Consider the following 25,743-nt stretch of genomic DNA (forward strand, 5'->3'; position numbering starts at 1 on the left):
TTCACGTGGGGGGGATGGGCACATAAGAGCGGGAAATGCGACAAATTGGTGTGTGTGTGTGTGTGTATGTTTTTATATAAGGGGGGACCCTTATCAAAAAAGTTACATTTTATAAAAGGTGGGCCAGCAACAGCTCGTTTGCATTTAAAGCTAAAGACACAGAATCAGCACTTTTGAAACGGCTGAAACAGAGGGGTTTACGGCATGCTACAATGACCTGTGTAGTATTTTGAGCAAAACACTTCAGAGACATGTTTTGTATATGTCTGAGACTTGTAATAGGATGTTGAAAAAGAGTATAATAGGGGACCTTTAAAATAACTCGTATTTGCCAAATGCATCAGAAAGCACTTTTCAAAAAGAAGCATTTCAAACAGTAATGTGTGCCATTTAAAAAATACCTCAGGCTTTGTATTTTTTCTAAAAGGAGAACAGATTGCCAAGTTGACTTGTTAAGGTTACAGGCTTTGTTAATCACTCTAGCCAGAGTATTTTTTAAAGTTCACAGCTAAGGTGTCCATACAGAAGCTCAGGAGTAAATGTAATGTCCTGTTCGGACCTGCAGATCATTTCACAATAGCCACTTCTCTTCTTCATTAGTTTTATTTTTCTCTTTTTTCTGGAAAATCATACCATCTGGCAGGACTCTCCACCGAAGGTCGAGCCCCTGGTACTTTTGTTTGAGCTATTTAAGCAAGAGATGATAAAAACACGCCTTTAGAAAAAATAAGCTTGTCATAATGTTGTTATGACATTTTAAAGATAAAAATGTACTTCCTGCAAAATTACATCGGACACAGCCTTGTCATTGAAGTCTGGATGGATCTGACTTTATTTTCACCCTCACAATCTTTACATGTTTTTTTAGGTCTAAGCAAACATCGGTAAATGTACTTCATTACATTCCACCACTGACTTTAAGTTTGCTTTCAATCACTTTGGCGTTTAGATATAGACAATGTACTTGATAGAATATAAGTAATGCTCACCCTTATAGCAGTAATGACATTTGCCATAGCCTCTGTCCCACCAATTCTTGGAAGAGGACCTTAACAATGTACAGGTTCCATCAGTATTTGCTGACCTGGCTCCCAGTGTCTTAAGGGACTTTTACTCTGATCCGACCATTGCCACTCATCTATAACCATAATATATTAGATACATTTCAGTCCGGCTTTAGAACTAACCACAGCACTGAAACAGCTCTAATGAAAGTAGTTAACAACCTAATGATATCACTGACTCCAACGATGTAGCTGTTCTCTTTTTGTTAGACCTGAGTGCAGTTTTTTGATTGATCACAACATTTTAATAAGTCGTCTGGAGAAGTGGGTGGGTCTCTCTGGGACAGTACTTGGCTGGTTTCGATCGTCTAAAAATTACAGAAAAATGTTTATAAAGTTGGGAGACTGTGTGTCAGATACAGTCCACATTCAGTATGGTGTTCCTCAAGGAAGCATCCTGGACCTATCCTGTTCTCTCTGTACATGCTCCCTATAGGCAACATTATTAATCAGAATGATGTCAAATATCACTGTTATGCTGATGATACGCAACTGTATGTCTCCATTTCGCCAGAAAACCCAAGTTCTTTTAATGCACTTTTAACCTGTCTCAATTATGTTAACATGTGGATGAGAAGTAACTTTTTAAAACAGAATGAGCAGAAAACAGAAATGTTAATTGTTGGTCCAAAATCAGAACGGCAGAAACCTGAGTGCGTGTTCCCCCCGTGAATCTTAGAACAGCAAACTCCCTTGAAATGTTTAAAAGCAAATTAAAAACCTATCTTTTTAATATGGCTTTTAATTTGGGTTAACTTTCAATTGTCACTAGTATCATTGTTAATATTTTACTGTCTCCCGTCTCCCCTGTGAATATACCAAAAATATATTTTAAGATGGAAAGGTTCCAAGAGAATAGGAAAAACACACACATGCTTAGTTTGTATTGGTTTTCAGGTTTTTGCATGCACCTTTCATAAAGACACAGTGTCCAATTATCTATATAAAAGCAGCTGAGGCTTACGTTTTTGATCAATCTCAATCAAAAAAGGGTTATACCTGATCAGAGGGTAATTTAGATGCACTAATAGACTATTAAAGGTAAAAATAAGGTTACATTGATTTGTTTATTGCACATGCTTAAAGGCCTCTCTTGATGCTCCTGAACTCAGACCCAGAGCAGAGGGATGCTGCTCTTTTATTTGTTATAATCACTGAAGTCAGGACTGTAAACGGTTCATATTGGAACTTGTAACCAATGCACGAAAAAAGTAGCTGAAGGACTCTTTAGTCAAATTTGAATAGCTTCTAAATATGTCGACAACTTGTTAACCTCTGTTTTTTTTTACTATATAGGGCTTGTTTACTTGTTGTCCATGGAAATTCAAGTCACCCAGGGCCTCCTCTCTCTATATAAATAAGAACAAATGAGAAGCCCCTCAGCTGCAGACACACATGTGTCTCTGCTGTACTAAGAACCCTACATGCACATGTTCTCTCTGCTCCGATGACTAACAGCAGCCATTGGTTGTCTCCTGTACTGCCCCTCACAAGCTTTGGCAATGTGTTGATGTTTCTTTTCAGCATTTCTCTGGCTACATCTATCATTGTCCTCAACGTGTCTGTGTCCCTCTCCATCCTGCTGAACAAGGCTCTGCGCAGCGAGAACCGCTTCATGTACATGCTGAGCACCTGCCTCAGTGACATCTGCTCCGGTGTGTCCTATTATTATGCCGGTGTTCTTGACGTGAGAGATAGCTACGACTCACCTACGAGAACTTTTTACATTGTACCCACATTCCTTGGGCTGTCTTACATGGCAATCCTGGCCGCGCAGGCCGACAGGTACCACGCGGTTGTATCACCTTTTAAATACTCCCAGCTCATGACCCGAAACCGGACCCTGCTGGTCATCTTCGCCTACTGGGTCTACGCTTTCCTCATCGTGGCTGCGCACAACTTGGTCACAGTTGGGGTGGCCAAAAGGATCACGAGCATGGGTACGTTTGTAGGAAACATATTCACGGTGATTATAATGATAGGGCTGAATGTTAGGCTGTTCATTATAGCTAGGTTCCAGCTAGGGAGGGAGCCGCCCTCTGAGGAGAGGGACAGCAAGCGCTCCTCCGTGTATCTCATACTGGTGGTGGCAGTGTTTTTCTTAGGGACGTGGCTTCCTATATTCAGTCACATTATTGTCTGTAACTTCTTTGGTTCCACCTGTTATAGCTTTAGAAATGAAGGCACTGACCCTCTGCGCATTTTGCCCAGAGTTAACGCTGTGCTGACCCCCATCCTGTACATCAGAGGCTGCTCTGCGCTCAGAGCCACGCTTCTCACCAGAGTGTGGAGACACTACTGCAGGAGTAAGAAGAGGGTGATGTTTGACGAGTCTGAATGTGTACGCAAAAGTTGCAATACATGATAGTTAAATCCTTAACATTTTATTGGGACACACTTGAGCCCAGAATGAATTAAATCGGCTGCTGTGATTTATATTTAGTCAATATTTATCATATTTGTTACGCCTTGTTGACATGCTAGCTCATTATGGATGGTCACAACTATGACTTGTTGCATATTTTAGTTTTTTGCATGTTTCCCCATGTTCATTTTTGTTGAATCTTGCTTGAATGTATTTCTCTTGTTGTCCTCACTTGGCTTTATGACACAAACAGTCCCTGCAGTTTGTTTCAGAATATGATTGATGTCAAACTTCACGTGGTTTTAAATCCATGCCAACCAAACGTAGGCCTATTAAAGACTACTCATGGGTTTTTATTATGAATGCAAGCTGTCAAACGTATAGTTAAAGGACATTTTCAGGCTTTGTGTTTCTTGGAAGATGTTTAAATTGTTTCATCATGAAGGCACAATGTGTAAAGTTTATAATTTCCTTTGTTGTCCTCAAATCGAATTGAACGTATTTTGATATCGTTGTTTCAAAGTTATAGTTTGAACGTCCCAGAACACGTTGCACAAAGACACGAAGGAGTTGCAAATAAACAGATTACCTATTGCCTGTTTGAATGGTGTGTCATAAGTTACGATATTTAAAAATTAAACGTTGTAAATATTTAAACGTTTACTTTGTAGGCTTTACTGTCCTATTTTTTATACTCATTAATTTCCTTCTTTGAAACAATAACATCTGAAAAATGCAGATAACGTGTGTCCACGCCTTTATAAATGATTCTTCTGATAAGAAGAATTCAAGCTGTCACCTTGAATTAATACGCTATTTTTTGCTGCAGTGAATGTTGATTGTTTGTCATTGAAAGGTAGCACACGGTGAAATAACAGTAAAGATATTGGTCGCATGTGTTCACTGAATTCATATAGAAGTTGCCATAGGCTAGATATTTGATTTATGGTATATCTTATTGAATTTGTTTCACATGTTTGCCTTACATCCAGTGCAATTATTTGTGAATGACACTCAATTATAGGCCAGGCTTATGCAAAACCACATGCAGGCCATCTGAGCACCTTTATCACACACCTCAGTGAAGGGCTCCCCGCAGAGGATGCACTTTCCGTGGCCACCACAGCGGGTCAGAAGAGCACTTTGGCACAGCGCCATAACTCCGATATCCATGGAATGTGAACCATAAACTTTAAGCATGGCAGATTAAAGTGCCACACTATATGGATCAATCTATGCCTCTTCAGTAGCGTGCACGCGATGGGCAAGAATATTAATTATTGTTGGCAGTCAGATGGCATCATCAAAGTAATCTCATTGATAAATGTCCAGTAACTGTATGTAGGTGAAACCTATCATGTATCCGGGTTTCTATTGGCTGAGGGCAGGTTGGGGTCCTCTGGGCTAAGAGGAGGAGCCAAGAGATCGTCACACTTCCGCACATCTGGTGGCCAATGTTTGAACCAGAACCATCTCTCTCTATTTTCTGCTGATACCCATAAATCATCTGACCATTAATCATCTCGAGCTCTGAACTCAAATCTAAAGTTTCCAGTTGCATTTGTTATCTTAAATGCACCTGATAATTCTAAGTTCAAAGTGAACAGGGTTCTTTGAGTTTTCTATGATTGCAATATAGGAATTAATAAAGTGCATATTGAAACTGCATTGTTTAATATTGAAGACTCGTGAGTTTGTATAGAAACATAATGCACACTGCAAAAAATACATTAGTAGCCTACACATAATCCGTATCCATGGAACCAGCTTCAGCTTGGTATATTAACCGGTTACAATCAGACAAGAAAACATATTGCTTACCATATAATGATCTGATCATCGTTGCCGCTGTATTTCAAGTCATGGCCTACTGACACCTTTATACTATTTTGTTGAAACTGCACTCGAAACCTGCAGGTTTCGCTAAGACCCTCCCATAAAACGATTGGGTTGTTTAATTATAATTTTTTTAATCAGAGAAGCAGACCTATACATTGCACAATATAAATGGTCAGACATTTTTTGCAGCGTAGAGCTGCAGTCAGCAGTATGGCTGAGTCGTGCTGCTGGGAGAAGAAGGCCTACATATAATATATCCCTCCCTCAGTCTTCATCTCCCTGCCATCTTGCAGGTAAAGTTGCCAGGGGTCCTGGGCTGAGAAAGTGGCCAAACCCTCCCACAGTGGGATGTTTCCTCTGCTGCACTCTGGGCTGGTTTCTATTCAAATGTGGGTCAGGGGTGAGGAAGCCTAACGTCATAAGCTTGCAACATGGCGTCCCGAAGGCTGTGAGATGAGCAAGAGGATGGTAAAGAACGCTTGAGAACGATCCTACCGATGTAATAAGGTATTTAAAAGACATTATTTATCTTTAATGTGGGAAGTAAATGCGCAACGGGGTTGATTTCGTGCTTGTTTTGATCGGATCGCCTTCTCCCAGCTGCTCCAAGGATCGCACGGGTTTTCGGCGTTACGGTGGTGTTTTTTCCACGGCGTGCCAACAAAAAGGGTCTCCGGTGGTGCCTATTATGGCTCTACCAGCCTCCTTGGCACGCCGACAAATCTAACACTATTTGTTTTAGTTTATCGCAGATTCATCTGGAAACCGCTAACATGCTTTGCAAATGTTGTGGCGTTTATTTTGACGTCGTGGGCATAAAAGAGATGCCCCACGGGACAAGTGAGGACCAAATATTCACCAGGATGGCAAAGCACATTAGCGACAGAAAGGGTCCACAAACGGCTCGCTGCAGCGCCTCACAAACCCCACTTTATCTCGTTTTCTCTGGTTTTCTAATCAAAATGTTAAATGAATTGTTTACCGAAATGCAGACAAATTAGCTGTAGCTCTAATTTCAAACGATATGTCTCGTGTAATCATAACATCGAGTTTTTTTTAATTGCAGTAACTTGCACTTATTGTGTAAAGTAACATGGATAACTTTGAGGATTTTACGCACTAAATGTTGCGCAATATTCATTACAATCATATGTTACAGCCGATACCTATAGTGTAGCTTGCATTGTTATGTAGATAGGCTTAGTTTTAGGTAGTCAATTAACAAATGATATAACATGATTGTCGAAAGTACAATTAGACTCGGTAGTTTTCTGATTTGAAACGTTTTCGGTTAAATGGTATCGATGCATTGAATTGTCTTATAGCCTATAGGTGGGATGCTGCTATACATCGACCATCTTTGTGATCTGCTACAGTGTGGGTGTAACATTACATTGTGACCCAAAACTGCCTTATAGAAACAGTGCTGCATGATATTGATTCCCGTGTTCATTAGTATTCTGATAAAACAGAAAACTCCTGTATGTTGAATACTTGATAATTAATATTGAACTCAAGACAACAACAAATCGTTCAATAGTTTATTAAACTATGTATTTGCTCAGGTGCAAAGGCAGCTTGGCTTCTCAGGTGATTAGTGTTGTTAAAGTACCAAGGGGCATGAAGATAATGAGGTACAGGAATGTCAGTAATGTCGGTTCCTTTGACTGGCTGCCGTTTTTCTATTGCCAAATTGAAATTCTGCTAGAACACTTCCACCTCAGGTCTCTTTTGCTTTGCATAGTTTCAACTAAGAACAATTACACTATGTACTTCTGATAAGACCGATGATTGTCTCAAATGTATTCTTGTATTGCTGTACATATGTCACTTATGTTCCTTGAGTAATACGTCTTGCCCTAGCTGAAGCAAGAGACCCCACTTAAATAAGTTGTTGTTTTTCAGTTTTTGTCATGCGTCATGCATGACAAAAACTGAAAAACAACAACTTATTTAAGTGTATTATTGTATTATTATAAAGGTGCATTTAGTATTGTTTGTAGCTTAATCAAACAAAGTGAACTGTAATATTCTTTGGATTAGATACATCCAGGGAAGTTTCTGTCATATACTTATGTTTTGAGTAAGCATTATCGAAGCATTTTTCAAAACAGAACATTTCACTGGTTTCTATAAAAGCTGAGGCATTTTTAGACTCTTGACTTGGGAAAGTTTTGTCACAATTTAAGAGCAATATTAAGATAAATCTTTGTATTTTTACAACCTGTTATCCTCAGGGTTACAAGGTGCTCTAATTTAAAATGTGACGATCATAGGACTGTATTTTGGCTGGTTACACCCTCCCACAAGTACAGTTGAAGTGAGCAGTTGCTCTGCTTGTTAATCTTAAAAGTTGTTTAGCAGTTAGCTCAAGTGTGTGTTTCAACAATACAGTTGAAAAGATTCTGAGCAGCATCAAAATACATATTACACCAAATGCACATAGTCCAATTTGTTGAGTCTTGTGAAGTTTGAATAGGGCTCTTGGCTGTGCAGTATTGTTTGTTTGATAATGACAATCTTGCATCTGTAACAGCTATCAGCTTTGAAGACTGACAGTGCTCAGTGCTGAATTAATTTGATACTACTTTAAACACAGTCTCTCTTATGAACATAAACACCCGTTCTTCATTTCAGAAAGGAACAATGTGTGTGAGTGATTATACTGTGTTGCATTTTTAAAGAGTGGACAATTATGTTACACTAAAACAAGTTGTATTTATGCTCTGTGGCAGATAAGTAGCAAGCTGATAGCTTAACTAAAACACTGAAATGAGAAGGATATTGTGACTAAAAAGTTTGAGAATTACTCTGTTGCCTGCTTTCCACCAAGCCTGCTGGAAGCATTTTGTATCTGTTGTCCAATATACATTACATGTTGCTACATGCATGGTCTAGTAATAACTGTCAAACACGTTTATTTAGTGGCATTAAAATGACCAAGTCAACTGATCAGTGTGACTAGTTTCATTGATTACTATGGACTACAAAGGGGGGCATGGGGGGGTGTAATTTGAGGCCTGTGTATGTGTGCCTCATGATCCTCATGATCAGCCCATTGGTCTTGCCTCACCCTACATGTCTCTTCACTGACAACACACGGTATCCTGTGTACATTTTGAATGTGGCTTACAGTGGCGTGTGTGGGCAGCACAGCGCAGTAAGGCTACTTAGGCTATATGTTCTGCTGACATGATTGCAGAGGACTTATAGATTGTGCTAGGCTGTTGTATCCAAACTGATCCGCCTGTTCTGTTCTGCGCTGTGCTGCTTGTTTGAGGGCAGTTTGGTTGATGCAGTGACTGAAGCACCTCGGGGCAGGGTTGTTGTTGTTCTTAAAGAAGAAGAAACAGTCTGTGGAATGTAGTGCTGATAGCCAGAAGGTTATGCAGTGTTTAAAGGCTGGAGGAGGAGGGGGAGGAGGGGGGGGGGGGGGGAGGTGGCAGCTCTGTAAAACCTTGGACCATACAGGATCTCTCCTTACCCAACATGCCCTCTGTCCTTAGTCAAAGCATTAGGCTCCAGGTCATGTGGGTCTGCTGCTTTTTACAGGGGAGGTTATCTCATCAACAAAGTTGATTATCTCAAGACAGAGGCCACTTCATCATACCAATCATACAGTATGTTCACTTGTTAGTGGAGCTGATGATTACTTCACTTGTGGCGAGGGTACGCAGTTGGATACAGAATGTGTGGGTGCCCATCGATCGGGAGTATTTGCTGGTAGGCTCATTGAAAGTCTCAGTATTTATTTCGGTCTTTATTTAATTACTCTAGAGGGCACTTTGATGCAGCATTGAGGACACTGAACATAGATACATAAACCCGTAGAGAGAGAGAGGGCATTACCCCTTTACTGTTTTTGAAAAACGCCCACTTAGTCAGACAATTCTATCGGTTATTATCTGAATCTGAATGTCAGTCGAACAAAATTATCCTTTTGTTGATAAATAATATACATTGTCGTCTTGTTATTATTTGGATATGAAATTGTATTAATACATGTTGTTAGATAAAATTACTGGAAGCTAAAGCTAAAAAGTTTAGTTAAGGCATTTGAAAGAATTTGGTATAGTCCAGTGACTCTAACCTGCTCCTGTCATGTTGTTGCTTTCTGGTTCTTGACAGTTCTAAGAAATGAATATCTATATACACGGCACAGTTTTGCTTAAGATATCATTCAAATGTATTACTTATATCAATGTCCTCCATAATAACCCATATTTCCAATAAAATATTGAAACACTCATCACACACATTTTTGCAGAAGTACTGAGAACCATAAAGGGAAATCTCCTAAGCCACCATAAATCAAACAAAACAGTTCCAGAGAATATACATTTTAGTAAAACATTGTGCTTTAGTGTACAGAACTTTTATCTTTTAGCTTTGTATTTTCAGCTTCATTCACATGACCCCTGACCCCTGCCTGCAAATACTCCCATACCTGGAGCCAGCCTTTAATCTAGCATTCTGCCCTGCTCCTACTTTTATTATATTCATTTAATTATGACATTAAATTGTCACATGCTGATGAATAACGTTTGGTTGTTTTTAAATGGGGGTTTTCCATATGGAGATTGTGCACGGTTAGGCAACTGCATCCAAACCTGACAAAAACAATAAATGTATGAGGTTGTACAACTACATGCTATTTTTGCACACTTGATAAAGTATATTGTTATGCCCTCTAGATTTGGCTGTAGCTTATTTGTCTAGCTATGGATGAAATGCACACCACAGAATACATAAATAAATGACCTGTTGTGGTGTAGGAAAAACATTTTGAGACTTAGTCGACTGCTTTATCCTTTGAGGGAAATCTTAAGACAAGTCTTTCTTCTTCGATGGTGTTAATGCCCTGCTGCAGGAAAAGTTGTCATTTACTACTAGGCATTTTCATTTTACAAAAGTGCATGAATTCAGTCATGAGTTTGATTACAGGTTGACTTGTATTCATGTAAGATGGTTCACATGTTTGTGTATGCATGTGTGTGGCATAGAGAGAGAATATGCTCTTCTTCTGCAGCACAACCCTAGTACATATGAGGTTCACAGCAACCTTTGGCCCCCTCCTGTGAAGAAGTGGATGGGGCTCCTTTCTTTCCAATGCACCCTGGGCAGGACTTATTTGTCTGTAACATGGCTGAACTGCCTGACAGACAAGGAGTCTTAATTGGAAGGTTTCTACCCAGACTGCGGAATAGATACTGTAATTCATGTGCCCCCCCCCCCTTAAGCTAAGCCTACTAGGCTCATTCACCTGTTCACTAGCATTTGTATCCAAAAAATGTATAGAAAGCCACTTCTCTAAGACAGTAGAAATTAGCATTAACTTCTTATCTTCATGTTTCTCAGCATTTGTATAGCAGGACGTCTCCCCTGCAGCTTTTTTGAAGAGATTATAACCAGAAATGGATCAGTGTTCAAAATTCCAGCAGATGCTCTGCAACAGTTCTATTCAACCACATGCCATGGAGACACAATAAAAAGCAGGTTTTATTCCAAGGAAAGGCCACAGCTGGTGATTTCACTTTTTATTTCACCCTCTGTTTTCTCTGGTCCGAGCATCACCCTGAATATTCTGCTTTTCATGGCACCACATTGCTGCAGATAAATAGATAAACAAGACTATACGGCCAGTTTAGTTTGACTTTGCCCCAAAATTGGAAATAGTTTATTTTTGGAATTAACTTTATGTATTCGACACGTATAAATTACAAAGGGTTTCTAAAGTGTTTTTGTTTACCTATGTGTGCATGACAAAGACATCAGAGAGTGGAGGTACTGCTGTGACAGCGGTGTGGCAGGATGAAAGAAACATCATTACTCTTAGAAGTGCTGCATGTAGCCAATAGAAACTTAAATAAGTAAGCCACAATACCACATCATAATATTGGTTAAGCATCCACACAGGATGCATTGCACAGCCCCGCCCCAACCAAAAGCTTTGAAAAAAGGAAAACAATTCCCTTTCACTAATAATATACTTATACATCATGATGTTAAATAAAAATCATCAAGGGAGATATTACTAACTGATAACATGCATTTAACTGCAGGTTTTACGGTTTCCAGGTTACTATAAAGAAACATATTCATTTCCTGATTTGTGCTCATATTTTCTGTGTGCATTTAAACATATTAAATGTCGACCTGAAATGTTTCTGCAAACTGAAATATTACTCAATCGTTAGAGATGGGTTTATTGCATTTCTTCCGGTGCAGCATATATTGCACAGGTGTAAAGGAACATGTAGAGCAGGTAGCTAAAAGCACAGCTGTAAGTTTAATATTATCATTATGTGGTGAGCCATCCCTTCTCTCCAGCAGACCTGAAACCCAGTACCCACGAGTCTTGCGTGGATCAGCCTTACCCATGTAGCAGCGTCAGCCATGTTGGAATGGCTCAGAGGTGGTTGCTCTGTGTTTGTATTTCAAACTGGCTTTGTACCATCCCCCTAACCCCTCCCCCATTCCCCCTGCCCACCAGCATACTCTCTGGGTGTGTGTGTGTGTGTGTGTGTGCCGTGTGCATGTGTTAACAGGCTCTGTGTGTGTGCACACTCAGGGAGGCCTTGCGCTCATGTACAGGATTGGCTGCCTTTCTGTCTGTTTCAAACACTCTTTACCTGCACATTGGTCTCCTCGGCCCACCCTCTGATCTATGTGACCCTGTACACAGTTATACAAAGTTATTATGTATTGTTGAGAGGAATGGCTGTGAACCATAACCCTGCAGTAAAGCCTGGGTTAAATATGTTTTTAAAAGCCTAGATCTTCTTTTCTATTGGTTGTTTAGCAAATTACCTTTCCTAGTAGTAGGGTGTGTTTGATATTGCGCCACAGGACTTTGCCTCACCTCTGCCCTCTCTCCTGGCTCTCTACCCTCTGTTCAGGAGATTAGTGCCACAGCCCACTGCATGAACACCAACTCAGAAAGGTTTACTAGCTTGCTGTTTAATCTATAAACTCCTTGGAAAAAATATGCAATAACAGCCACCAGCAAATTAAGTAAAACCAGATCATCCAGATCACTGGTGTAACCAGTTTAATTTAGAGCAGACTCACCTTAACTCACGGCGTGGGGCACTGTAGCCATGTTTCCAGTGCATAATGCAACACACCTCTACTCAACTCAATTTGCACCTCTTTGGTTTAAAATAAGGACAAGTTGCAGATTGTACCTTATACATGCTGCTTTTTTTTTAGTACCATTTCGTAAAGGGTTCTAAACGAGCTGAGCTGAATCTGCAACACTGCAGACTAGGGCTGAACGATTAATCGATTTGAAATTGAAATCGCGATTTGAAATGATGCGATTATCAAATCGCAAAGCCTACGATTTTTTTAACATTTTTTTTTTACTTCTTGTGTGTCAGTCATCCACACCAATCATAAGTGCTGTGCTCCACATGTACCAGCCATTGTTAACCAATCAGAAGTGGCCCATGATATAAGGTGATAATACGGATTGATCCAATCACCTGCCAATTATTTTTGAAAGTGCCTGCCCTTTCCAAATGGCTTCCAATGAAGCTTTCCTAGATGGTTTGGTGAAACAAACCATCTGAGTCAGCTCAGTAATGCTCCATCACATGTTTTACATCTATTACAGGGTGAATCTTAAACTGAAGCTTGACTTTAAAGCAACCCAACGGAAGTTTCATGTAAGTTTAGTTATTTCACTTGTAGCTCGGGCTGCGGGGGTGCTAGAGACGGGAGCATGTTGATGCGACCTTCCTAGCCGGAGATATGGCCGCATTTCACAATAAAATTCCGTTGGGTCGTTTAAAAACAAATATCGCAAATTGCAATATTTGTCAGAAAAATCGCAATTCGATTTTTTTTCCCAAAATCGTGCAGACCACTGAGAGGTTGGGGATAATTGTAATCAGCACTTAAAGGGACCTCCTGCACAAAGCCCGGGTACTGTCAATAGCAATTGCATTTTTAAAATATCCCTGGATACTGTCCATAGTGGAGAATTAAATGGAGTAAAGCACATGGCAAGGCAAGTTTATTTATATAGCACCTTTCAACACAAGGCCATTCAAAGTGCTTTACAAAAAACGAAAGACATTAAGAAAATGGAATTTAAAATCAGTAATTAAAAAGAAAAGATAATTTAAAAAAAATGGTACTTAAAATTAGTTGTAGTATGAGTTGTCCCTCCTGGATCTACACACGGATATGTTATCCTGATCACACCTGTCAAGTCTGTGTATACAACTCTGTCTGTTCTTCTCCTCATCAGCACACTACTGACACAAGTCAATGTGGAGGCTAATCAGTAGGGTGCTGTGTTTTAGAATGTAGGTGTCTCCCCTCTATCATTAAGCCACAGTCATTTTTTGAACAGCTTAAAGGTCCCATGTCATGCTTTTCCGGTTATTACCCGTCTCCTTGTGTGTTTATGAAGGTTTTTATGCATGTAAACCTCAAAGTACACCCTGTAGCGAGTAAAACTCTAACACAGAAAATACCTGTCTATGCTGCCCCAGAACGCCTCGTTGGAGATTTCTCTTTTTCTTCCTGGGCACACTGATGTGCCCATACCCAAATGGACCCATTGGTCCAAATGGACAAATCCGTGGGGCCGTTACGTTACATCCGCGGAGCCGTTACGTTAAGTCCGTGGATTGGTCCAAATTGACCAATCCGCGGACTTCCTCACACACACACTCAATCTTTTCTCAGCTGCAGCTCCGCCGATTTCTCCTCCCTGAGACGGCGGGACGCGGCGAGGCTGTGAGTCGGTGTGTGTGTGTGTGTGTTCGGGCTGGGTTCAGCTGTGTCTCGCTGTCTTGCAGACGGCCACTGGGCTCATAGGGCGGGGGTGGGGGCAGGAGCTCCAACAAGCCGTTTAGGACAGAGAGTGAATACACATACTATACAGAGATGAGCTCAAAACTAAATCTGGCACTGTTACGCTTGATACATTTTAATGTTTTAAGTGTTCATTACTGTGCATTGTCCCTGCCAAATAAACTATTAAATGAGAAAAAATGCTGTATGAGAAACCAATGCGATTTTGGAAAATATAAATCTATTCTAGTATACCTCAACAATGGAATTATGATCAGTAGAAATGGCCATTACATGGGACCTTTAATACTGCAGAGAAGGTAAACTGATCCTGTGCACGAAGGGCAATGTCTATACCCTGGTCTGTAGTACAAGCCCAGAGCTGTTTTGATTGGTATGTGGGGCCATATTTGGTGATGGCAGGTAATGTTTTTTAACAGCATTCCTTCTAGCAGCCAACTTGCTATCTCTAAACCTCCTTGCCAGCCTTTAGGAAGGGGCTTCGAAATACAGGGACACAAGCCAGCTACTGACCTTACATGATAACTGTGAGGCGGCAATGCTGTACCAGCCTATACCTGGTCTTGAAAATGTTTCTACAGACTGCAAGAAGGGCCATGCACTCACAGATGGAGCTGCCATCATAGTGCAGGCCTATCCGTCTCCTGTGGTATTAAGCCTGCCTTCCTGGGCAGCACCATTGAAGGGGAGCTGGGCCTACACGTGTCCCACCCTAGCTGCATATAGATCAGCCGTAATCCATTAGCAGCTCCCTGGAATCCAGCCGGCACAGCACAGCACTGGAGGGGCCAGGGGGAGAGGGTAGCTGTGGGTGATGGGGGGGGGGGGAGGAGGAGGAGGAGGAGAGAGAACGAGGGATGAGAAGAGGAGGGGGTGGGGGAGGGCTTTTTCTCCTGAGCTTGCTTCTCTTCTCTGAGCCCAGCCCCCTTTTTATGTTGGCCTGCTGGAAAAGCCTCCTGAAACCCCCCCATAAAGCCTGCAGAGGTGTGTGTATGTAGGGAGAGAGACTTGACTGATATATGGCTTCCTGGCTGGCATCATAGCAGAGGCCCTTCTTTCTAGCAGCCCTCTTCTCCATTTCCGCCTGCAGGGCAGAGCGCCACACACCCCTCTAGCACATTCTGCAATTTAATGCATATCTTGGTGATGTGTTGCAGAATGGCTCATTATAATTCATGTTGGGGACAGCGAACTGTTCCTGGGATTTGTCTGCATGCCCGGTGAGAGGCTGGTGAGGGTGGGAGGTAATAGAGAGAGAGAGAGAGAGAGAGAGATAGAGAGAGAGAGAGAGACAGGAGCAGGGGAAAGACGGGGGAGGGGAAGAAGAAGAAGAAGAAGAAGACCATGAGTAGAAGTGTCAAAGCGGAGGAGACAAGCCCAGGCCTGGACCTGAGAATAATGATCACTCCAGCTGATTGTATCAGCTAGCATGACTGTTCAAACAGTCGCTCTGATACACCAGCCAGCCATCTCCATTTAACAATCTTCACCTTGTTGTTCTTATATGATTTTCAGTGTTCCCTTTATAGATTTTTCTCGTCCTGTCTTACAACCTCCTTTGAAAGCGGTTTGCAATGATTCCCTCATCAGGTTGTGGACAATGATTGGTGCAGAGCTTTTCTGTAGGGCCTTAATAGTATATTCAATATTTTGTTTCAGAATGTCAAGATGCATCAATATTGTGCTGGAAACGTCACATTCTTTGAGAAAGAATAGCTAAAAACGTGCTTGGTTAATGTATTTACGCTCAATTGAATGGTAAAGAGCACAGTAGTTGTGCTGATGGCATGCCTTCTACCTTTGTGCAGTTATTCTTGATGGTATACACCAGACCTATTTGAAACTGGAAAAAAGGCTGTACTACCTGCCCTCGGTTTAGTGTACGAACTTTAGCCTGATACATTCAGATGACCCTCTCGCGACCCGACCACGGATAAGCGGGAGAAGATGGATGGATGGATGGATGGACATTCAGATGAGTTATTCCAGCAGGGGTTTTGAGAAAAGACGAGTTTAGTGGTGTGTATTTGCATTTAAGCTTTGCGCTCCAGTCTCTCTAGCTTACTTTAGAAACCCCTCCCTTCTTTTCTGCTGCACATTAGGAAACATGATTTTCAGAAAATATCTAGGTTGGCACTTGGTTTAAATGGCACATTTTCAAATGTATTTATGGCTTGAGTTAAGCATTTCCCTGCATTACAGTGTAATCTCCTATAATATGATATAACCTGCTCCGATCGGGGGCATTAAAGATGTGTGTCCATACTCCCAGCATGCCCAGGGTTTTAGGAACATCATGAACACAAGTAAAGGACACTCCCTGCTACAGTTACATCACTCCTGAGCTCTGGCTGTAGCTCTGTTATTGCAGTACATCTCTTCAACCAAATGTGTTCTTCAGTGTCTAGAAGTAGAGACGTTTGGTACAGAATAGGTCATTAATATATGGTTTTAACAGTAATTGAGATTCATCTGTCCTATTTCCATATGAGGGCCTCTCGGGAGGATCAGGTGTTGCTGTCCTCTTCTTTGAGCCACACCCTCCCCCCCCCCCCCCCCCCCCCCCCAGTCTCTGCCCTAGCTCCTGTGTAGTTTTACCTGCTCAGGTGTCACCTAATCCCTCCCCCCGGCCCTGCTGTGGCACCGACCCCCAGCTCTAGACAATGGGGCAGGGCTGACATTGCCATGAGCTAATGGAGGCTAGAGTGAAGCAGGTTTCCAAAGAGGGCATCCCACCAAAACTAGAGTTACTCTGCGGTGATAGGGATGAGAAGCTGAGGGGAGGCACCTTAGGAAAGTAGTCACTCTGCCCTTTCTTCTTCTACGCCCCTTTGGCCTTTGTGCCAGAACAGTAGCAAGGTGTATCAGAACTTGATCCATGTAGAGTTTCAATTTGTTTAAAAGGGAAGTTGGGAGGAAGGGAAGGGTTCCAGTTTCTAAGCAGTCGTTTCATTTTGTGGCACGCCATGCTAACAGTTGACTAATTATGTGAGAGCTAATAGCTTGGATTGCTATACTCACAGTTGGAGTCATAACACATGAAGATTAATAGTTATAAATATCAGACGTCCAACCACTGTCACTGTCATGGTTTTTTCTTACTGCACTGCAATAAACAAAACATTTAACTAAGCTTGCACAAACGCACAACATTTTCTACAATGCAAGCCCTGTTTGATATCTCGTACAACTCATTGCTTGGTAAAACAAGCTTTTTCTGAACTTGAGCATGTCACTCTTAAAACTGTATTGAAGAATAATTTATCAGTCTAATTCTTAATGTATATAATGTAAAACTAACCGCCTTTTTCTTTCTTTTTCTTTCAGCTTCAGGTGGTGCTCGTGTAGGAAGAGAGAGAGAGAGAGCGAGAGAGAGAGAGAGAGAGAAAGAGAAAGAGAGAGCCAAGGAAAGCAGGAAGGTGGAAATGGAACTGCCAAATCATGCCAAACAACTGCTGCTGCAACTCAACCAGCAGAGAGCCAAGGGCTTCCTGTGTGATGTTATCATCGTGGTGGAGAATGCACTCTTCCGCGCCCACAAGAACATCCTGGCGGCCAGCAGCATCTACTTCAAGTCTTTGGTCCTCCACGATAACCTCATTAACCTCGACACAGAGATGGTTAACCCTTCTGTATTCAGACAAGTTCTGGACTTCATCTACACTGGGAAGCTCATGTCCTCCTCAGAGCAGAGCAATGAACAGAACTACACTGCCCTCTTAACCGCAGCCAGCTACCTCCAGCTCCATGACCTCGCTGCTCTGTGCAGAAAGAAGCTTAAGCGCAGTGGTGGGAAATCCCTGCCAAGTAAACCCTCCACTCCAGGTCCCCAAAGCCGCTCACGCCTCAACAACCAGCGCCTTTCCACTTCTACGCCAGCTGGCCCCAAAAACCACTATCCTCCGACCCCATCTGACGTCGACCAGCCACAGCCAGATGAAGGCCTTCGGGACAAGCTCTCAGATGACGAAATGTTTGTTGGCAGCTCTGGGAGGAATGGCAATGGGGGGAATGGCAGCAGTAATGGAAATCTCAGCAGTGGAGGAAGTGCTGGGGAACCAGACCTTGGACTAGATCTTTCCAAGAAGAGCCCTCCCTTTGCTGGCACAGCCACTGATGCCCTCAGCCCACACAGCATATCCCAAGAGTCCCCTCAATCTGCCTCAGTATCCACAACCAACAGTGCCTCACTGGATGACTCCTCTACCACCCTACCAGGTGTCGACACCGGCTCAGAGGAGCTCAACTCCTCCTCCAAAGCCTCAGAGGACAACCAAAACCAGCCAGATGGCCCTCCACCCCAGAAGAAAACTCGGCAAGGTGCCCGCAAGAACGAATGGCCTAAGAGAGAGGCATCAGGGTTGAAGTCTGAGGATCATGAAAGGCCCCTTGTTAACGGGGTGATTGTGGGTGCTAAAGATGGACGCTCCTCTGACCAGTCCTTCCAATGTAAAGATGAGGACGAAGGAGGGGAAAATGGTCAAGACCACACTGATGAAAGCGGGCAAAGTGATGGAGAGAGTGCAGGAGGTGGAGGAGGAACAGGAGGGGGAAACCACAGCGCCAACTACGTTTACCGGCAAGAAGGTTTTGAGCCAGCGTTTGGGGACAACCTCTATGTGTGCATTCCCTGTGGTAAGGGCTTCCCCAGCTCTGAGCAGCTCAATGCTCACGTGGAGACTCACAATGAGGATGAGCTCTACATCAAAGAAGAGGCAGGGACCTTTGTGAAAGAGGAAGACGAGGAGGAGGCAGAGGACCTCTCTGCCCCCGTGGGTCCCTCTAGCTTTGGCTCTGAAGCGCGTCCGTTCAAGTGTACAGTCTGCAGTAAGAGCTACAAAGACCCCGCAACTCTGAGACAACATGAAAAGAGCCATTGGCTGACCAGGCCTTTCCCCTGCAACATCTGTGGCAAAATGTTCACCCAGAGGGGCACCATGACACGCCACATGCGCAGCCACCTTGGCCTCAAGCCGTTTGCGTGTGAAGAGTGTGGCATGCGCTTCACACGCCAGTACCGTCTGACAGAGCACATGCGTGTACACTCTGGGGAGAAGCCGTATGAATGCCAGCTATGCGGGGGGAAGTTCACCCAGCAGCGCAACCTCATCAGTCACCTGAGAATGCACACCTCACCCTCTTAGAAACGCATCAAGCCAAAGAACTCTGGGAATAGAAAAAAGTTCTCTACCTTTTTTTCCATCTCAACAGCAAAGAAACGCACATGTCCACATTCACTTGCAAACACTCACAGTTCTTCATATTAATTCCAGTTTACGATGCCATGGCTAAGTGAAAGATGTAGCTGTTAGCCACAGTGGGCTCTTGGTGACGGTGGGAACTGTTGATGCAAGGATCATGTCATCATTAATACCAAGCAACGTCTACTCACCTGCTCAGGAGTTCTAGAGGGACAATTACTCCTGTCTCTCTCCAAAGACTTCTGGTCTGTCAAATGTGAATGTGGGTACTGATATAAAGTCAAGCCCCCTCGCCTCATACCCCTCAGCAGCCTTTCTCTCTTCTACCTGAGCATTGAGTTTTTCAGATTGGTCCTCATACTGATGAACTCAAAAGTCCCCTCTGAACTCCAGTGCTATTTTGACCAAAAACCTGCGCAAACAATACTGGCAATAATTCAGCAAAAGATTATTTTTACCCTGACAGCTTTATATCCTTTGTTATTTTGGTGATGGGGATCTGTATGTAAGAGGAGGGATAACTGGGTTTGGGACCATCTCCATGCTTTAACTGAAAGACCTCAAAAAAGGTGGAATGACATTGGATTATGTTTTTATTTTCACAGACCATGAAAACTCAAAGTCCTCTATACAGCTGTTCACAGTAATACAGAGAGGATTTTCAATGTTTTTGGTTTTGCCTGCTAGTGCTCCCAGGAGAGAATCCTGGTTTGAAACCCCTTGAGGTACTTGATTTACTTAAAGAGCTTGTAATGTGTCAGTGAATGTTTAAACTGGAAAGTCTTGGGATGTTTCTTGTTGAGGGGAGGGATTTGGGCTGGGGGGGGGGGGCTGGCTAAGGAGAAGGGGTTTTAGACTGAACGTTATGTTCAGTGGGTACGTTTATTTTTGTCTGTATAGCTTTCCTCCCCTCAGAAAAAAGAAAAGTCTATTTATATAGGCTTGTGACCTCGCTACCTCTGATTATTCTTACGAACTCTATGTTGATTAGTTGAAAGTTCCTATGTAATTAATTGTAAAAAGTGTGTAGATTATGGTAACTTTTCACCTAATGCTTTAACCTGCCCATCTCTCAACACAGGTTTTTGATGCTCATAGGTTTTACACATTAATATTGTTTTTAGCTGTTGTATTTACTTGTCAAATATAGCTTTTCGGGTGCCCTGGTCAGTGTGGCCCCACCTCAAAGTGTACTGTAGCTTCCTGCCTGGAGCAATTAGTGGTTAGTTAGTGTAGATGTATAGTGTTCCAAAGATCTTATGAATGTTGAGGAGAACAGAGCTAACTAACATTGCTAGACAAGTTCATAACCAAAGTTTTAAAAAGATGTACTTAAGATTTATAGCATACTAAATTATTTCACTTTTTGATTTCCTTTTTGCTGTATAAAACAAATTATGAATTATATTCTAAGTCCAGACAAAGAAATCCACTCTTTTGATGGAATGTTGGCCAATGACTCTGAGACTGAGGAAGTTTATTGTGGTTTGCAAGGAAAGCTTGTGCTGATTGGTGGGCCGGTATAATTAAACTTTACCACCTAACGAAATGGTGAAGTTTAAAAACGTGTTCCCTGAACATGTTTTCTTTTCGTTTGTATCCAGAGTCCTTATCACTTTATATTCCCTGACTTTAAAAACAGGACTTGATGACATTGTATGTGTTCTGTTCAGACCAAAAAAAAAAGAAAAAGACAAAAAAGATAGGAATTATAATCAGAATTTTAATGTGAAGTTCAAGTTGCTTGTTAGTTTTTGAGCCAGACTTGTGAAAACTTGTAATAAGAAGGGAGAAGCAGAGATGCACTGGACAGCTGAACAACTCATCGGTCTCCTGCGGCATCCTTCTGTTTCTGATTGTATTTCATTATGTCACAGAATGATTTAAAATGATTTAAGACCGCTAAAGCTTTACCTCATCATAAGCAACCACGCGATGGGAATGGCCACTCTGTTATCTGTCCAGTGTATCTACTCTAACAGTTACACTGTGGAGCATGAACCTTCACTACAAGTTTTTGGTATAGGCATTCCTCTATTATGTTGGTTTAACTGTCTTCTTGATTTTTTGTATTCCTCTTTCGTCCTCATGTTATGGTCTGTGAAATGTTTGTTATAGGGATGCAGCTACAGTTACACAAACATCACTACCGTTTAAAGGTACCTGCGTCCTGGACTCCCGGGGCTGTTACTTGGTTATGTTGGATGTTGGTGTCTTGCTGTTTAAGCAGTTGCTGTTCAGTGATTGCATGGTACATCTATGAATTTTTCACACTCCCCGACCCAACCACAAACATGTTATTTATCGCCTGATCCACTGTTGCTTGTGACCTCTTCTAGCTTAAGAGGGAGTCCACAATGCATTGCCTTCAAACGTTATTGTACTTGTCAGCACTTACTGCAGTACAGCATAATGTCTGTCATGCAAAAGGTGTTTTTATACATCAAGATCTCTAGCCATCTCTGCAAAAGACTTTGCAGCTGCATTTGAATGCTTGCTTGCTTGACATAACGAAGAAAAAAACTACGAACTCCAAACTGTGACAATACTACTACTATTACTACTACTACTACTAGTACTACTACTACTCAAATACTTCAGGGATTGTTCTGCATCTGCGAATGCAGACTCTCAGCTACATTTGTAAGACATAGTATTGTATCGATTTCTCTGTATTTTAATCATGGGAAAAGCAAAACACTAGTTTCGTATTTAAGACAAACGGGCGGGGTACTTTTTCAACTAACACAAAGAGCCTGGACAAAGGCGAGGCAGCTTGAAACAAGTCTACATTTTAGTTAGTAACACAGTATGTTCAGAAATAGTTTCAAAGTTGTATAAAGAACTCAGAAGAAGAAGAAAAGAAAAGCTCATACCCAAATCCACAAACTATTTTTTAAACCAAAGCACATTTGAATGATTATGGAACCATGTGTGGCTCTAAAAAGAAACATATGTATTTATCTCATTGTTTACATAAACTTTTACAGTTTTACAGACCTCAATCGAGGCTCGGCCAGACGGAGAGGTGATTTTGTGTATTTTGTTTTATTCTTAAAGATGCTTTTCCACAGAGGTTGCTGCCAAAGCAAAAGCATAGCGTCAAACATGGGGTGAACTGCTACATATTCAATTATGGGGAGGGGCAAGTGGTTTAGGGGCTCCCCCTTCTCTGCCAGCTGGCTTTGGGGTGACCCTGCGCCCCGCTCCCCCTGCCCTCTGGCCTGTCTTCTGATGGGAGCGCAGCGATGGGGGTGGGCAGTGCATCCTTGACGTATTAATCAAAAGGCATTGTTAGACAGGGTCTTTAGCTATATTTTGTGACTCGGTTTGCCCAAATGCACTCGAGGACTACCTCTGCTGTGAGGGTCCCATGATGTAGTGGGTGGGTGATGCTAGAATGTTTTGGGTGGTTTTAGTAACATGGTACATCTCTCATGCTGGCGGTTCACGAAACCTATTTGGAGAATGTAGCTTTGATTTGTTCACTGCATGTAAACAGGCTCAGCTGATAGTCTTAACTGTGAATGTTATTGTCATTTTTCTGCTTTATGATGTTTTTTTTCTTAGCTGCCTGTGTTCTGTGAGTAAAAGCAGCACAAACCTCTGGCTGGCCAGGCCTCAAACAAAGTTGGTGCACACACTTATTGACAGTGTTCTTTTTTTTTTATCAAATGTCTATTGTCAGTGATGAATGTATTTATTTCTGGTCCTGTCCTCACCTCTGCAAAGAATGTGCTCAGTGTGTGAGACTGAGGTGGAGGCAGGACCCCTTTTTGTTATTTTTTTTGTTTTGAGGATTTCAAGCTGAGAATCAAAAGTGAGACACAAGACCACAATATGTGAAGTTGACTTTTTTTGTGGGAGAACTGATTTTTTTTCCAACTCAAAGAAAATGGTTTCTTTCTCAGTTATACCTGACGGTCTGTAAGGTTTTTATTTCATGTGATTCACTATGGGTGTTTTTTGCCCATGTGTTCTTGAGTTCTCACTGAATGACTGCACACCAGGGGAGTTGAATTGTAACCCCTTGTGTGTGTGTGTCTGTGGACACAGGCAGGACACAGACCTGCCTGTGCAGAACGGAGGCTACTTTATCTTTTTTAGCCTGCTCTCCCTGGGTGTTGCCATGCTGCTGCCATTTAAAAAAACACACACATTCACAAACATGCACATAACAACTCTCTCTGCTGAATCGCAGTGTTGTCATGACTATTGTTACATTTCTTGTCTTAAACGACTAGCCACTTCGTCTTTCTTATTTACATGTATCTGTTTTTAGTGTCTATTAGTTCTACATTGGAGGATTTTAGAAACGTTGGGTGAGATAGCTTTACTAAGTGCACTTTGTATGTTTTTCAAAGCTTCTGGGAAGACCCAGGCGCTTTCATATCAGTTCCCATTAACTGACGGTTTACTCTTTGTCTTTCTCTTCTTACCTCATCATTGTTCCTGTGTGTTTGTTGAAATCTCATCATTATGCAGTGTTACAAAGCTTTAAAATGAATATACAAAGCAGGAAATGCAGAGAGAGTGTACTCGGCTCTACCCATTCACATTTCCATTTAATTTCATGGTATTATCGTTGTTACACCTTGTAGGGTTGTGACTATCCTCTCCAGGCATTTTGTAGTAGAGGGGCTGGTCTGTCCAGTTATTATGGAGATGCTCCTACTTACCTCGGCAGACTTAACCAAAGCCAGTTTTAAAATGGCCTCTGGTGCCATTGAAGCATTTCTCAGCTTTATTGTCCCTTGCTTTATCTCAGATACACCTGACTTCCTGCTTTAGCCCTTTGACCCTCTGTAATCTGTTACTGCCTAGGCGACTTTATTCTCAGCCCCTGCTGACATTTCACGTCAGTATTTACTGTACCTCCAGTGACGATGCGCAGTAGTGACTGAAAAACACCAAATTACCTCAAAACTTTCAGTGTTTACAGAAATGTGCTGTCTTGCCATTACATTCTAAGATTTATACTATTTTTATTTTGTTGCCGTCCAACTGTAACCAAAAAAAAATCCTTTTTGAAATAGAGTTTGTAGCAGCCTATTTTCATACATAACCTTAATTTACATCTGTTTTTTCTAATTTACCATGGCACAGTGTCACTTTGGTGTGCACTACATTAATGGAAGACATGATTAGCTGCTAAAAAAATGGTACTTGAAGAGTTGATCAGTGGAGCTCCCCATGAAGTGGGTGTATCATGCTTCCTCTCTGATCTGTTTTCTTCAGGATCATCCTCTCAATAATGTATCAGGTTCCGTAGGCTGAGAGGCTCTGGAAGGGACATGTAGGGTCTTTGCTGATGAATAATTAAAGGACGAGAGGCCCTCCCCCCTTGGCAAACACACTTCACATGCAAAGGTGTACACACCCAGGTGCTTTTTCCTGGCATGTATGCGCATAGACCCCCACTCATGCACACACAAATGCCACCGTCTAAACTTCATACACAACCGAACATGCAGACAGCAGTATTTAAAGGTGAGGTTCTGTGACCCTTTTTGGTGGCTTTTGGCAGCACCCAGGCAGGGCTCTCTCTTTATCTCCACTCCTCAGAGAGCTCGTATTCAGGTCAGAGCCACCGCCGTGCATAGCGATGGGGCTCGCAAACTCAAAGTGTCATAAAAGTGTAATACAGCTGACCTCAGCACTCACAACCTTGCAGTCTTAATGTACAGCAGTGAGGAAAGATAAACTGTTATTTTATGATCTTTTCATTAAAAGCTTGATTGAAAACCAAGAATGTTTGAGTTTCTGTCTTTTGTGTTCCTGTCTCGAGAACAAGTCTCCTTCTGCCTTTGTGTAAGGGATCCTTGTTGTAGATAATATATAATGGGTTCTATCTCCCCACTCACAGGTCACATTTCTTGCCATAGTTCAGGTATTGCTACCCTGTGCAGTGTGCCTCGGGGTTAGTTGATGCACATTCTGTGAACATGCCTGTGACGTGTTGTGTACGAGTAATTCATTTGTGTGAAGTGAAATCCGGTTTTCTCCATAGACAATGTACAGGGTGGGGACAAATAACACTTGAAAACCAATCATGCTGTAATTATATGTTTTCTGAAACACTGTTTTAAAGAGATATTGACTTAATTTTGTGGTTATTTTTTTATCTATAGCTTTTAGTATTTGCAAACCGCCTGTCAAGAATATTTTAAGCAGTTGACAAGGTGACCAACTTGTGAACACTAGCTTTCCTTTGATATGCTCTGTGTTGGGTATTTCCTTTCCTATATTGCATAATCATACTTTTTTGCCACTGATGCACCAGCACTTAAATGGTGATGACTCTCTAGCCTATTTGTATCTCCATAGTATTGTCTTAGGCCCTATCCACACGGAGACGAAAACGAACCGAATTCGATATCAAAAAAGTCTTCCGTCCACACGGAATCGGCTCAAGAAACGTGCCAGTCCACACCAAGCCCCCAGG

At 42.0% G+C, this 25,743-nt stretch overlaps 1 protein-coding gene across 1 annotated transcript; it reads left to right on the plus strand.

The window, feature by feature from the left end:
- Positions 1-5,554: 5,554 nt before the first annotated feature.
- Positions 5,555-25,050, plus strand: hic2 (hypermethylated in cancer 2). Its single transcript, XM_034237230.1, has 2 exons — positions 5,555-5,775; positions 17,425-25,050. Exon 2 carries the CDS (start codon positions 17,523-17,525, stop codon positions 19,239-19,241), a length of 1,719 nt encoding a protein of 572 aa, XP_034093121.1. The 5' UTR covers positions 5,555-5,775; positions 17,425-17,522; the 3' UTR covers positions 19,242-25,050.
- Positions 25,051-25,743: the final 693 nt, after the last annotated feature.

Source organism: Gymnodraco acuticeps, unplaced genomic scaffold (assembly GCF_902827175.1).
Source record: "Gymnodraco acuticeps unplaced genomic scaffold, fGymAcu1.1, whole genome shotgun sequence".
Classification (NCBI taxonomy): Eukaryota; Metazoa; Chordata; class Actinopteri; order Perciformes; family Bathydraconidae; genus Gymnodraco; species Gymnodraco acuticeps.